Source organism: Lactuca virosa, chromosome 4, assembly GCF_052849685.1.
Source record: "Lactuca virosa cultivar CGN04683 chromosome 4, Lactuca_virosa_CGN04683_v6, whole genome shotgun sequence".
NCBI classification, from domain to species: Eukaryota; Viridiplantae; Streptophyta; class Magnoliopsida; order Asterales; family Asteraceae; genus Lactuca; species Lactuca virosa.
The window spans coordinates 388482806-388498333 of record NC_136429.1 but is presented as its reverse complement, the minus strand read 5'-3'; the positions used below and the strand labels follow the sequence as shown (position 1 = coordinate 388498333).

The following is a 15528-nucleotide window of genomic DNA, read 5'->3' as shown; positions in this document are numbered from 1 at the left end:
ATGTGAGTGTAATGTTGATGGACTCGTCGAGTAGAACGGGTACTCGGCGAGTAGATTGACTTCAAGCAGAAAATCGTAATATGCAGATAGACTCGTCGAGTTCAATATGTGCACTCGGCGAGTATGGTGCTGAGTGGAAAAATAATGTGCTGCTTTTCTGCCTTTGCTAATATGCTGGAATATGTCAATTCAGCAATTCTTCTTTGATTCCTTCAGTAAATAACACATTTTGTCACCCTTATTTCTAACGGACTCGATCTTAAACTCGAAATTGCATACTCTTATCTAGACCCGACCCTCACTCTAGCCTTGACCAATGAGACTCTTAAAATGCATCCTAATCTTCAATCCTGAAAAGAAACAAGGCAACCACAGTAAAAGAAAACAAGCACACTCCTAATTAAGTTGCAAAACATAAAAGTTCAAAACACAAAACCAACAAAATGAAATAACATCCAAATTAAAAACATAAACTTTCAATCTTGTTGAACATCATCTCCTCCAGCTCCACTCCCACTTGTCTGATTGTTCCTCCGCTGCACACGCTCCTCCCAACTCATCACATACGGGAATCTGGGCCCGGGCCTTGGTGCAATATTCATTTGTTCGAAGAGATAAACAAATGACTCGTTGTGATAATTCATACTTCTACCAAGGTCATCTTGGTATCTTCTTTCCTCAACGTGGTACCAATCCATAGGCAACTCATCATCCACCGGAATGACCGGTGGATCTCCTCGGACTTGCTCCCTCGTTTGCCTCACCCTTCTTCCTGGCTCCTCCGGTACCAATAACTCGTCCGCATTTGGGATCCCAAATGCATCCCCAAACTTCTCCACAATCCTTGCCCTCCTAAATAAGGTAACGCTAAACGGAGGGGGAGAAATCATTGTCAACGCCCTTGCTTCTTGCCTATCCAACATCCCATAAGACTTTGCCAATCTTGTAACAAACATACCCCCAGTAATTTTGGAGGTAATTTTCTCCTTGACCGCTCCTTCCGCAAGGTACTTTGCCATGCAATAAGGTAAGTTGCAAAAGACGTCCGGTGTGATAATACTCCACAAATAAAAAATGTCAAGAGTGGGGACTTTGTCATCATCCTTCCTCATGTTGATGGTGCTAGCAACGAGACGGTGGATAAGACGATGGATGGGTGATCGGATAAAGCCTTCTTGGGCGGAAGATGGAATATAGACTCGGTTGGCGACAGTATTCCACCAAGTAGAGGCAACAACTCCCTCGGGCAAATCCTTATGGCATTGATCAAAGAAGTCCTCGAAATCCTCCGACATGATCACGTTTTGATCATAAATCCCCAGTCTCCATGCAAACTCTGCCATGCTGCATTGGCGTAGCTCCCCTCCTAGGCAAAAACTGATAATATTCGGGCTATAGAAATCACTACCACCCCGGAATGAGATGGTAGCAAAAAACTCCCAGCATAGCTCTTGGAACACGGGCTCTTGCATCTTGAATAACTGGAGCCAACCATCACAAATGATTGTTATTCTCCCATTCACATAAGACTTCACCAAGTAAGGGGTTAGTTCCTCCTCCAGCCCTGTCTGATTCATCCAATCCCAATTTATTGCATTGGGAACATACATCTCCTTCTGTTTCAGGATTTCTAGCCTGCTTTTTGCACGAACTTGTGAAGATTTTGAGGTTATTTACGGGAAGTTAAGCCATGGAATGTCTCCATATCCACCTCCTCTTGAACTCTGGCCACGTCTAGACATAATTCCTGCAAAACAAGATCAAGAAAACAACAAACCAAACCCAGAACATAAGTAAAATAGGGAAACTGCGAGGTGTACTCGCCGAGTTCATGAACTACTCGGCGAGTAGTATGAACTGCAAATCAAGTTTCCCATCGGTCCAGATTAATCCATCCAAACACTGTAATTTGTGCAGGGGTTTGCTATTCTAAGTCTATTAAGCATAAATTCACAAGAAATTTTGTCCAAAATCTCCTAATTTATCCTAAAATCAAAACCCTAGATTTGGAGAAAACCCCCAAATCCGATTTTCTGCAAAATAAGTACTATAATCTGCCCAAGTTACGTACTTTAGTAAGAATGGAGCAGAAAAACATTACCTTTTTGTTTGTAAGAGGAAGAACTAAGGAGAGAATTGAGAAATTGCTTGAGAGAGACTTTGCTCGGCGAGTATGTGCTAGGAGGCGGTTGAATGAATTGATTAGGGAAAAGGAGAACCCTATTTACAGATTGTAAAATATTTTTTTTCAGTTAAAACTATGGACTCACCGAGTAGGATATCCTACTCGCCGAGTAGAAGCGCGAATCTGCGAATTTAGTTGTATTTCAGAAAAGACTCGCTGAGTAGTTAAAGAACTCGGCGAGTAGCAAACTCAGTTTAACTAAAATTCGATTTTGATTTTTAAGCCACCACCCCACACTTAAGCATTGCCTATCCTCAAGCAATCAGTTTAAGCATAATTTCAGAAAAAAATTGACAAAAATAGATCCTAAAAGTGAAAAACAAAAATAAAACAAAGGAAAAGAAAGCAAACTCTAAACTCGGGTTGCCTCCCGGAAGCGCTTCTTTTTAAGGAGTCATTAGCTGGATTCCTTCCCGCTTACGTTTCTGTACTCCCTTCCAGCATTAGCCCTTCTTCAAGTTCTTCATTTCTTGGAATTCCTTCTTCATATCTTTTCACCCTATGACCATTGACTTTGAAAGGTGTTCCATCTCTTGATATTAGCTCAATAGCTCCATGTGGAAAAAAATTCTTTACTATAAATGGACCATCCCAACGTGTTTTAAGCTTGCCCGGAAAAAGTTTGAGCCTTGAATTAAAGAGTAACACCTTTTATCCTTCATAAAATTCCTTATCGCCCTTTAGTCTTTTGTCATGCCAATTCTTGGTCTTTTCTTTGTAGATCAAGGAACTATTGTATTCCTCATTCCTTAGTTCTTCAAGGGCATTCATTTGCATTAATCGATTATTTTTCAGTTCGGCCAAATCAAAGTTACACATCCTTAAAGCCCAAAATGCCTTGTGCTCAATCTCAACTGGCAAGTGGCAACTCTTCCCATAAACCAACCTATATGGTGTAGTACCAATAGGTGTTTTGAAAGCTGTTCTAAACGCCCAAAGTGCATCATCAAGCTTATCCGACCACTCCTTTTTGTTACTTCCAACCGATCTTTCTAGTATTCTCTTTAACGCTCTATTTGTAACTTTCGTTTGCCCACTCGTTTGAGGATGATAGGATGTTGAAAATCTATGGTGGAAACCATATTTTTGCAACACCTTAGCTAATTGATCATTGGCGAAGTGGGTGCCTCTATCACTAATTACAGCCCTTGGAACTCCAAATCTCGAAAATAATTTCTTGAGAAAACGTACCACTACCCGAGCATCATTCGTGGGTAACGCTTGTGCCTCCGCCCATTTGGATACATAGTCGACTGCTACCAAAATATATTTATTTCCCTTTGACATTGGAAAAGGTCCCATGACGTCAACTCCCCAAACATCAAATATTTCACAAACTTGAATGCTATTTTGGGGCATCTCGTTTCGTGATGAAATGTTTCCTGATCTTTGGCATGAATCACATTCTTTGACAAATTTTGTAGCATCTTTAAATATAGTAGGCCAATAAAAACCCGAATCAAAAACCTTCTTGGCCGTATATTGCACTCCATGATGTCCTCTGGTGGGCCCGCTATGACAATGCATCAAGATTTCCCGACTTTCCTTCCCCGATACACATCTTCTTATCATACCATCCGCACAGCTACGAAAGAGGTATGGCTCATCCCAAAAGTAATACTTAATTTATGAAAAGAACTTCTTCTTTTGTTGGCGGGTCAAGTCTTTTGGGATGTATTCACTAGCTAAGTAGTTAGCTATATCTGCGAACCATGGAATCTCTCCTGCTATAACCAATAAGTATTCTTCGGGAAATTCATCTCCAATCTTGTTTTCTTCTAACTCTTCCAAGTGAAGGTTTTCCAATCTCAAAAGATGATTGGCGGCCATATTTTCCATTACCTTCTTATCTCGTATTTCAATGTCAAATTCTTGTAGCAGCAACACCCAACGAATCAACCTTGGCTTAGCATCTTGTTTAGCAAAAAGATACTTAAGAGAAGAATGGTCGGTAAAAACTACGGTTTTTGACAGAACCAAATATGAGCAAAATTTATCAAATGCAAACACCACTGCTAGTAACTCCTTTTCTGTAGTAGTGTAATTTTCTTGTGTCGGGTTCAGGGTCTTACTTGCATAGTAAATTGGCTGAAAATGCTTGTCAATTCTTTGTCCCAAAACAGCTCCCACCGCAAAGTCACTAGCATCACACATGAGCTCAAAAGGAAGACTCCAATTTGGGGCTACCATTATAGGTGAAGTAGTCAACTTTTCCTTCAACAATTGAAACGCATCAAGACATTCTTTAGAAAAGTTGAATGGGGCGTCCTTCAAAAGAAGTTGAGTCAAGGGCCTTGTGATCTTTGAGAAGTCTTTAATAAAACGCCTATAAAACCCCGCATGGCCCAAAAAGCTTCTCACCCCCTTGATATTTGTTGGAGGTGGTAATTTAGCTATAGTGTCTACCTTCTCTCTATCCCCTTCGCTCTATCCACCTCTATCCCTATCCTTGAGACCTTGTGTCCTAGCACAATTCCTTCCTTCACTATAAAATGACACTTCTCCCAATTAAGGACAAGGTTGGTCTTCTCACATCTTGCTAGCATTAGATCTAAGTTGGACAGACAATCATCAAAAGAGGACCCGAAAACTGAAAAGTCATCCATGAAAACCTCCATAAACTTCTCGATCATATCGTGGAAAATGGCCAAAATACACCTTTGGAAAGTAGCCGGCGCATTGCATAACTCAAAAGGCATGCGTCTATATGCAAATGTTCCACTCGGGCATGTAAAAGTAGTCTTCTCTTGGTCTTGTGGGTCGATTGGGATTTGGAAATACCCTGAAAAACCATCGAGGAAGCAATAATATAAATGCCCGGACAGCCTCTCGAGCATTTGATCAATAAATGGTAATGGGAAATGATCCTTGCATGTGACATCATTTAATTTCCTATAGTCGATGCAAACATGCCACCCGGTCACCGTTCTTGTTGGAATTAGTTCATTATTTTCATTGGCTACCACCGTCATTCCTCCTTTTTTCGGTACCACCTGCACCGGACTCACCCACAGGCTATCGGAAATCGAGTAAATAATCTCGGCGTTTAATAGCTTCACCACCTCCTTTTTCACAACTTCTTGCATGTTGGGGTTTAGTCTTCTTTGGCGTTGAACTACTAGTTTAGCCCAATCTTCTAAGTTAATCTTATGAGAACAATAAGCTGGACTAATTCCCTTGATGTCGGTTATCTTCCATGCTATAGCACCTTGCCTCTTCTTTAGTACCCCCACAAGGCTTTCTTTCTCATGTGTGGTCAAATCAGCAGCTATAATTATAGGTTTTTGTTGACCCTCTTCAAGAAATGCATACTCCAAGTGACCTGGTAGTACTTTCAGCTCGGTTTTCGTGTTCTGAACGTTGCACACGTCGAGTCCAATGATGGGATTCTTTGGATGGACTCGTTGAGTAGGCCGAGTCTACTCGGCGAGTAGACTGTTCAGTAGTTTTGATCATCTCATTATAATCAGCTTCCTCAAGCAGTATCTCTATTTCCAGTAGGTCGCTTTCAGCATCGAATTCTTCATCAAAGGTGATGGTGGTCTTGTTTGGTTCTTCATCATTCCATTCCTCCATTAGTTCTTCCAACATATCAATTGAAAATGTCGTGTCCTCACTACTCCTTGCGTGTGCTTCATGGCTTGATCAACCCCAAAAGTGACTGATTCATCTCCCACCCGTAGAGTAAGTTTGGAACCTCGCATTTCAACAATAGCACTTGCGGTGTTAAGGAAAGGTCTTCCAAGGATGATCGGGACTTGAGGATCCGCTTCCATGTCTAAGACTATAAAATATGCGGGAAACACGAACTTGTCAACCTTCACCAATAGATCTTCGCATATTCCCCTTGGGAATGTAACCATTTTGTTTGCTAGGTGAATTGCCATTCAAATTTCGTCTCGCCTCCGGGAGATCTAATTTCTTGAAAAATGAGTATGGCATGAGATTTATACTCGCCCCTGAATCAGCCAATGCATGGATAGTAGCTAAATTTCCGAATTGACAAGGTAAGGTTAAGCGTCCTGGATCACCCTTCTTCCTTGGTAGTTTGTTCAACATAGCAGCCGAACAATTCTCATTTAGAACCACTTTCTTCACTTCTTCCATCTTCTTTCGATTAGTTAGAAGCTCCTTGAGGAATTTGGCGTATTTTGGCATTTGTGCGACCGCTTCTATGAATGGGATATTAATTTGGAGAGCCTTTATGTGTTCTAGAAATTTTTGGTAGTCTTCTTCATTCTTTTCTTGTTTAGCTCGGGCCGGATATGGCAGTAGGGGCTGATATGGCTTAACAGGAGACTTATTTTTCTGATCAGGTGTAGGACTCGTCGAGTGCATGTCCTGGACTCGGCGAGTAGATTCTGGGTTCAGTTGAGTCTGATTTTGGTTCTGCTCTGCTGTCTCATCCTTTTGTACCAGCTTCGGGTCTTCGTTCTGAATAGGGGCCAGAGGAGTAATTATCTTTCCACTCTTAGTTGTCACAATATTTATATGTGCGCCTTTTGGATTGTTTTCGGTGTTACTAGGAAGTTCTCCCGGTGCTCTTTGATTTATTTGTTGGGCAAGTTGCCCCAGCTCCTTCTCAATATTATGAATAGATGCTTGCTGATTCCTTAATATTGTTCTTGTATCTTGTATTGCAGCATCGTGGTCATTATGTCTTTTCTCGGATGCAGCTACAAATTTAGTAAGCATTTCTTCCAAATTCGGTCTCTTTTCTTGTACCGACTCCTCCTTTTGGTAAAAACCCCTTGCCTTTTGTCTATATTTCTCCTCCTTCGCTTTCTTGTACTCATCATAAGGAAGCCATTCTTTCTTAGGTTTTTGCCAATCGTCATCAAATCTATCACCACTAGAATAGCATACTTGCACTTTCTTATTCGCGTTTTCGTCCAAATCACAATCTCTAGTTAGATGAGGCCCATTGCAATTCTCACATCCTACCCGAATAGCATGGATTGTTTTATCCATTTTGTCCATCCTCCTATCCACGCTTTTCAACATTGCCATAACTGCCAACAAATCTTCTGAAGCTGCATAAGCCAATCCCTTGGTCATATCATTCCTTGGATTGTGGTATTCTCTAGAATGCTTAGAGAATTCCTCAATTAGTTGCTTTATTACCGGGGGTGCTTTCTTAGTGAGCGGTCCTTGCGAGTCAAGTAATTGCCTTGTTGTCACGTTTACTCCATCATAAAAAATGGAGACTTCTTGTTGGCTATTATGATCATGATGTGGGCAATTCCTTAGCAAGCTTTTGTACCTCTCCCATGCCTCATAAAGTGATTCTCCAGCTTGTTGTTCAAAATTTGCTATGGCTTTCTTCAACTTGGCTATCTTTGATGGTGGGCAAAATTGATCAATAAACTCTTCTTTCATTCTAGCCCATGTGGTGATGGATCCGCGAGGAAGTGATTTTAGCCAATCTTTTGCAGCGCCTTTAAACGTGACTGGTAACATGCGAACCAGAACGGTGTCGCGGGCCACATTAGGACAGTTGAAATAATCGGCTATATCATTGACCTCTTCTAGGTGCTTGTACGCGTCTTCGTGATCTTTTCCATAGAACGAAATTTCTTTAAGTTGGGCGAGTATGTGGCCTTTAAGTTCGAAGTTGGCATTTTCTGGAATCGCGGGTTGCACGAGTCCTTGACCGGTATCTTCACGCATCCTCTTCTTCCACTCGCCCATGGTAACTTCATCGATGTTAGCCATGGTGCCTTCAAATCCGCCTTCTAGATCGCTACCTTCTTCAAATTCGCTTTCTTCCTTTTCGGATTCGTACACGATGTCTTCCTTGATTGGGTCTTCGGTTGCCAAGGAAGAAGTGTTGGATGCTCCTGATTTACTGCTCTTCTTTTTGCTAAAAACGGATTTGAGATTCTTCAAAGGTGAGTTCCTTGAAGATGCGGATTCTCCAACGGTTTTGCCTTTATTCTTCCTTAAAGTAGCTTCCGCGTCTTCAAGTGGTGGAGTTAAAATTGTATTGCATCCTCTGGTCATAAACACTCTAAAATAAAAGCAAGAAAAAAAATGCGTAAAAAGAACAAAAACAAAACAGAAAGAAAATAGAAAAAATAAAAAACAAAACCGAAAATCAGCACTGAACTCGCCGAGTAGGTGCGACTGCACTCGGCGAGTACACTGCCTAAAAGCCTAGAAACAATTAAGAACAAATAAAAACAATTAAATACTAAAACTTAACCTAATTACTGAATTACTAAAAAAAATAACTTTGTGCAAGATAAGCTCACACAAAGGATCGATAAAACTAGATATTAGAATTAATTTTTGAACCGTTCCCCGGCAACGGCGCCAAAAACTTGATGTGTGTAAAACCAACTTGTTTTATTCCTACTCTAAAAATATAATTTAAGCACACAAAGGCAGTACAATAGATTAATTGTTATTGGTTACCTACTAAAGTGATTTGATTCGCATTCGCTATTACCAATCCTTAGAAAATCAGTTAATTCAAGCAGTGATCAAGTGTTTAAGCTAATTAATTCCCTAGTTCAATTATTCGGATTAAATAAGACTTTTAATTGGTTAATCAAATTACTAATTCAATTAGCCTCTTGTTGTTGGTTTATCAAGAAGCTCACACATTAATTTACCCATTCTCTAATTAATCCTAGTTTCATATTCACTGATCCTAGGCACATAACAAAGTGTTCACATAAATTATATGAGGTAAACAATTAAGAGATGTTCATGCAGCCTAATTGCCTTCCTATTAACAGAGAATAGTTATGGTTAATGCATAAGGATCTTTAACAAGCTTAATTTAACAAAATCACCAACTAACAATTAATCAAACCATAAAATTAATCCATAAGAGTAAAATCGTCTTCCCTAAACAGAAACTAATAAATTTAGCTCATGATTACAGTAGTCAAAAAGCTGAAAACGAAAGTATTCAACTCAAACATTGTTTAATTCAAAGATAAATGGAAAATTTAAACCTATTTGCCTTGAATCTTCTAAGAATGAGAAATTCGGGTTCTTCTCACGTTCTCTAGGTCTCCAAGGGTTTCCTTAGTCGCAAAGTATTCTCCAGAAAAGTCAGAAAAGATAGCTGATTCGGAATTTGTCCTCTATTTATAGGATTCTCTAAACAGGGACAACTCGGCGAGTAGATACCCAAATCGCCGAGTTTCTTTGTAAAATCCGTGTACGGCAAGGACTCTTCTTATTGCTTCGCGAACATTCGTGAGCACTCGCCGAGTAGACGATTGGGCTCGCCGAGTAGCTTCAGGTTTGTACTTCTTTCTTCATTTTGCAGCTTCTAATTGCATCTCCTTCTTCCTTTTTGCTCCCGAGCATGACTTCTGGACTGAAAATACAATTTAAACATTATTACGTACCTTTTGTCCATAATATGCAAATAATTAGCTAATAATTGATAAAAATATATACTAAATAAATGGCTAACTATGTACATATCAAATGCACTTTCCCTTCTTCTTCACTCACTGCGTGCTGAGACCGTGGGAAGCCCCTCCACTTGGTTGGGCGAGGGTACCACCTGCGCTTTTGTACATGCATGTCGACCCTGCGTGTCACACTGTCACTTGGGTTGTTGTCTATTTCAACAGAGGACTTTCTTCGTTCTCTTCTATAGGAAGGCTTGCTTGTTAAAATGAGTGGCACTCTTCCTCTACTTTTGTTGTGCCAGGCGCTTATTTATTTCGTTCCACATGATTTTGATTCATGTTCGACATCGGCCAAGATCTGCTTCGAGTCCCCACCCTGGCCCTAGTAATGCATGGTTCAGCCGTCGATTGCGGGCTGGGCTGGTACCCTTGCCCATTGATAGACACTTCTTTTCTTCGCGATTTTCGCTCCATACTTTGGCTGAGCCATCCTCAGGTCAGCGCCCGTTTCTTTCTGTGGATGGGGGGATGTGGTGATTCGACTGAACACATCTCTTCCTTTCTGTTGGGGGGTGTGGTGATTCCATCGTGGGTCCTTCACCTTCTGGCAACATTTGCCTCCACACAATTAGGTTTTTTTCTTCCTTTCTCGTTGGGCATCGCGCCCATTGTTTGGCTTGGTTGCTACTACCATTGCTGACCCCTCACTCGTGCTAAATTTGAGGATACCGTGAAGAGTAGACGGGATCACTTGTAGCTGGAAAAGCGCTGTCGGGCCTAGTAGAATGTTGTGTTCAGCTGGGCGATCAACAACCTAGAATTCAAGCACCCTTGTTACCTGTTGTGCCCGATCATGATTGATCAATGTAAACGGGAGCTTAATTGTTCCTGTTGGCCAGATGTCGTGACCGGTGAACCCAACTAGGGGGCCCTGGCATGGTGGCTGAAGGTGCTTTTTCCATTCAATTGGTAACCACCGAAGGTAGTGTTTATAAATCACGTTGACCCTGCTTCCGGTATCGATGTACACTTGCTCAAAACGGTTTTTGCTAATGAAGATAGTGATGTGCAATGGGTCATTTGGATCCCAGTGCTGTGGTCTAGGGCCGCTCATCGAAAATTCTATGTTGAGGATGTTTTGATAGTATACCTTCGCGCCTACATGCTGGCTCTTGAGGTTTCTACATGAGCGGGGCCCGGTGATGATAGGTATCTCCGCCCTCCTTTCTTGATCCTTTCCCCTATCCTTTTGATTTTTGGGTTTTTGATTATCCTCATCAAATTTTTCCCTGAGGTCTTTTGCTATGTCAACGATTTCTCCCATTAGTTGTTTCTTATCCATCTCCGCTTCAATATCGTGCACTCGTTGGTATCATGCGTTTTGATTTTATGATACTCACTGAACTTGGTTTTGTCCTTGATTTCCTTTGTTGGAGTCTTGTTGATTGCATGAACATCGTTATGACCACACCTGTTATCATCTATGTTGAACGGTCTGTATCTCCGCGAGATGTGCTTAGAGTGGTGATTGTGTCTCTATTGGTTGCCATCCTGCCTCTCCTATTGTGCCGAATTCGGTTGGGACACTGCTTCCTCCTGTTTGAGATATGCATTTGCTACATCATTGAGATTGGCCTCCTTCCTCTCTTCGCCTTCGATCTTTCGCAGATATTTTCCACACAAAACTTGAGTTCATCCCTGGATCTAGGGACTGTTCCTTACATCTTCCTCGATAGGGGCCTGAGAAGTAGACATTGGGTGAAGGCTCCTATTACCATGAACTCTTCATGTCCTGGAATTCTCCTTCTTTTTTTTACATGCCATGACGGAGTTGGCATTCCCTTTTCCTTTCCTCAACTGCATGAAGTTTTTGAGGAAAAGGTATTTCAGCTGCTCAAAACTCGAGATACAGACCGAACGTAGAGACTTGAACCACTTGCCTACATTTCTCGTGAAGGTGCAGGGGAAATAAGTGCAGGTGAAGCGACGATCCATCTTAAGAGATGTCATCGTCCATTAGTAATTCTCGATGTTGTCATCTGGGTCTGTAGTACCGTCGTACTTTGGCATGTTCGGGATCATCACAGTGTGCAGGATCTCATATTGTAGTAGTTCATGGCTGAAATTGCAGCTTACGCTTCACATGGGGTTGTCGATGTATGAGTATGACGCACCGCCAAAGGCCATGTCTTGCTGCATCTAATAGGGGCTTGTGTATATCTAGTTATGCATGGCCACCGACGGGATGTACGGTTGGTACTGGAGTGAGTTTGGCGGCAATCCATTTGGTTGGATTCCGTATTGCCTTGCTGAGGGAGCCATATATAGGTTAGCCCTCGTGTATTGCTGTGTGTACGAGTTGAATGGTTGTATGGCTTCTACGAAGGGATTGAATTCAGGTGTTATTGAGAACTAAACACCGGATCTATAAGAACTGGATCCCTGGTTGGTCGAGCTTTGCGCCACTGTGGCGTGCAGCTGAGATAGTGCGAAGATTGAACCTGGGCTCTGTTGTACAAGCGGGTTAAAGATCTGTGGTTGTTGTACGAATAACGACACTTGAGGAAAACCTGCCATGGTGGCGTGTAGGTAGACGATCGGGGGATATTGTGGTTGTGGTTGAATGGTGTGAGGGATCTAGGTCCCGGTGCCTGAAGTATGTGGTAAGGATTGTTGTTGCAAAACAGGGATCACTGTTTGTTGTGTTGCGATGATTTGTGGATTTGTGGTTAAGATCGCTACTTGCGAAGCTGAGTTAGTTGATGGGCGCAATAGGTTGTCTATACAAGTTGCCTTCGTTTCAGCTGCAGAGCTGGATTACGTCTGTAAAATTGGTGTATGGTTTGAAGCGTGCTCTTCCTGAATGAAAGTTTTCTCCCCCATCGAATGGCTGCATTGGAAGCAACAAACTTCTCTCCGCTGCTCCTGACGCCACTGGGATTCCACCTGTGATCGTTGCTCTTTCGGTTTGTTTTGTGGATGTATCGTTCTAGAGATATGTCTGGATGGCCCCAAATGTTGTGATATGGTAGAGATGATTTGATTGACGTTACAGATGGGATTCACCTGGATCGCTGCTCCTAACGCCACTAGGATTCCACCTGCCATGTTGTGATATGGTGGATGTATCGCTCTTCCTCCTGTTATTTACATTTACATGCGTAGATGTAAAACGAAAAAAGAGATTTGGGATAATTTGGAAGAAAAATATCAAGGAAGCAAAAAAATGAAGATCGGTTCAGTCAAACAATGTATGTTTGAGTTAGGAGAATTCAAGCAGAAGGAAGGAGAGACCACTGAATCATATTATGATCGTGTGAATGAGCTAATCTTCAAATGTAATCGATATGGAGTTATTCGATCAAGAACAGAGTTCAATCTCATATTTATCATGGGTCTTCAGAAGGAATGGAGAAATGTGAGCCTCATGATAGAGACACAACAAAGTTTTGTTTACTTCTCTCTGAATGATCTTTACAATGTGATGAAAGCACATGAATCCGAAGTGCAAGAAATTTTTGAGGAACCGAAGATCAGTATAGGTGGTCCACTAGCACTTGTTTCGAAAGTCACTGAGAAAGAGGTTGAACAGAAAGAAAATTCGGAGAATGAAGGTTTGATCGTCAACTCTGATGACGAAGATATTGCATTTTACTCAAATAATAGAGTAAAGAAATTTTTTAAGAAGCCTTTCAATGAAATTCAAAAACAAGTGAATGAGGTTTTGGCAATGTAGGTGGTGATGCGAAAGTAGTTGGAAAAGTTTTAACTACTCAAATTTTGACTTCTTTACGAAAAACATCCACTGTAACAACAACAACAACAACAACAACAACAACAACAACAACAACAAGGCCAATAACCAAGGGTATTGTGATTGGATCTGCAAGTGGAGGTTCAAGTTCTTCGAAACCGCCTCCTACTACTCAAGAAATGCAGAACAAAGGGAAGGGTGTTTCTACTGAGCTTTCGAAAGAGGAGAAAAAAGCTGCTTTTGAACAAGAGATGGAGAAACAAAAGCATATCCAGAGTATTCTTTGTCAAAGAGCAAATGATCCTCCTAGTCTCAACAAAGGTGATACTACAAATCTTTATTCTTATGAATATATGATTTTGATAAAATACTGAAGAAAAGCTACGATACACAGAACACTAACTTCAATCAGTTAGACTTCCCAATCAACAAAATGATGTTCTTGGATGAGCAGTTTGAAATTGCAGATCAATACAAAGACAAGGTGGAGTAATAACGTATGAAGTTTTGATTCCATGCAGTACTTGGAAAAATGGAGGAAGAGATATGGTCTTTAGTCAAGATAGTTCGGGTTCATAGTGTATCCAAAGATGTTCTATTTGAGGGTATGTTACAGAATTATCGAAATCATGCAGTCGGAGTGAATAATGTTGCATTCGACTTCTCGGTTGCAGACTTCCCTTTAATGAATCTATATGATTTGATGATTGTTGCGAAGAAAATGAAGAGTGCCGATGTTTCGAAGCTGCAAGTGACTAACAAAGAAGATTTTATGATGGGGTTTGCTCACTTGAAAGTGTTTATTAATGGATCTTATTGTTACAACCGTCAAAATTCGAGTCGGTTCTAGATTTGTCTAAATTTAGTTGCAAGTATAGGCACGACACATACTAGACTTAGTACCTAGAAGCTAAGTTATAACCCACTAGAAACTTGGAAACAATTAGAAACAATGGATAATGTGCTTAGATTTCACATTGGTATGTGAATTCTACAACTATTTAACTGTAATGACTATCCATATTCGGGTCATTCGTTGACTCGAACACCCTTTCATGAATCATATACACACATCATGCACATGACCTAGAAGTACAAATTAGGTCAAAGTCTCATACAAACTTAAATCAAAGTTGAAAACTAGGACTAGTATACTCGATTCCTCAATTTCGCTTGAATCTCGAAACCACTACATAGAATGCCAATAAATCGACAAAAATAAATTACAAACATTATTTTTAACTAGAAAAGAGTTATGAAGCTCTAAAATAAATTAAAATCTCAAATAATTCAATTTATTTTGATATCCAAATATTTTTTAAATCTCAAGACCCTAAAAACCCTAAAAACCGTAAAATCTCAAATTTATAAACCTTAACACCTAAAAATCCATAAAATTTGGTATGGACTTTATAATATCAATTTAAAGTAACTCAAATTAGTAAAACATAACCAGGGAGAAATAAAATTTAAGTCATTAGTATTTAACCTTATTTTCTAAGCAAAAAAAAATCAAGGTTTTGTGAATGAAAATTAAGATAAGGTGCATATTTTATAAAAACTTTATATTTTTATAAAATAAAGTTATAATTTTATAAAATTTAAGAGAGGGAGACCCTCTATCCATTCAAAAGTCGGATTTCTATCTCTTTCCTCTCTCTCCTCTTCCCAAGACACTCAATCAATTCCTCTCCACACTACATTGCTCCATACTTCACTTTCTCTCTCACACTCCCTCACTTCAACTTCTCTCTATTCTTCCTCTCTCTCAAAACCACAAATTGTTCCAGAAAATAGGTCCAAGAACACACCTTAAACTCGAAATCTTCATCATATTGTAGTGTTCTTGAAGGTAAAATCGATTTCTAATTCAATTTTCATTCAAGTTTTGTTATTTTTCTTACACTTTCTCCTTCTTCTACTCTATTCTATGGTAATATCATGAAAATTTGCTCATAGTCATGGTTTTGATGATGATAGTGGTAGGATTTCACCCAAAAACAACATGCATGTTGTAAATGGTGAAATCCAAGGACCAAAACCTAAGTCAAAATCAACATAATGTACTTTTCTACAAGTTTTGGGTGAAAATCACCACATGCACCCTATGTTTTCTATCAAAAATGATTTTTGAACATTTCAAACTCATGATTGGTTTTCAAACCAACATGCATGTGATGATCTTCAAGCTTAGAGGCTTGTTCATCAAAGTT

At 40.3% G+C, this 15528-nt stretch overlaps 1 protein-coding gene and 1 non-coding gene across 2 annotated transcripts; one reads left to right on the top strand and one right to left on the bottom strand.

Moving 5' to 3' along the window:
* Positions 1 to 3811: 3811 nt before the first annotated feature.
* LOC145106391 (uncharacterized) lies at positions 3812 to 5761 on the bottom strand. Its single transcript, XM_079043384.1, has 3 exons — positions 5609 to 5761; positions 5095 to 5538; positions 3812 to 4399 (listed from the first exon to the last, which is right to left on the bottom strand). The coding sequence occupies exons 1-3, from the start codon at positions 5759 to 5761 to the stop codon at positions 3812 to 3814; spliced, it is 1185 nt and encodes a 394-aa protein (XP_078899510.1).
* A 1648-nt stretch (positions 5762 to 7409) lies between these two features.
* On the top strand, positions 7410 to 7516 carry LOC145110449 (small nucleolar RNA R71). The gene has a single exon (XR_013709826.1). It is a non-coding gene; the product is annotated as a small nucleolar RNA R71 (small nucleolar RNA).
* The last annotated feature ends 8012 nt before the right edge of the window (positions 7517 to 15528 follow it).

What these genes read in the sequence shown, in the direction of transcription:
- LOC145106391 (XM_079043384.1), bottom strand. Translation starts at nt 5,761, where the DNA reads ATGGAGGAATGGAATGATGAAGAACCAAACAAGACCACCATCACCTTT. An exon ending in CTGAACAGTCTACTCGCCGA is followed by an intron (nt 5,539 to 5,608) that starts GTAGACTCGGCC and finishes TGCAACGTTCAG; the next exon opens with AACACGAAAACCGAGCTGAA. An exon ending in GAACGGTGACCGGGTGGCAT is followed by an intron (nt 4,400 to 5,094) that starts GTTTGCATCGAC and finishes CAATTGTTGAAG; the next exon opens with GAAAAGTTGACTACTTCACC.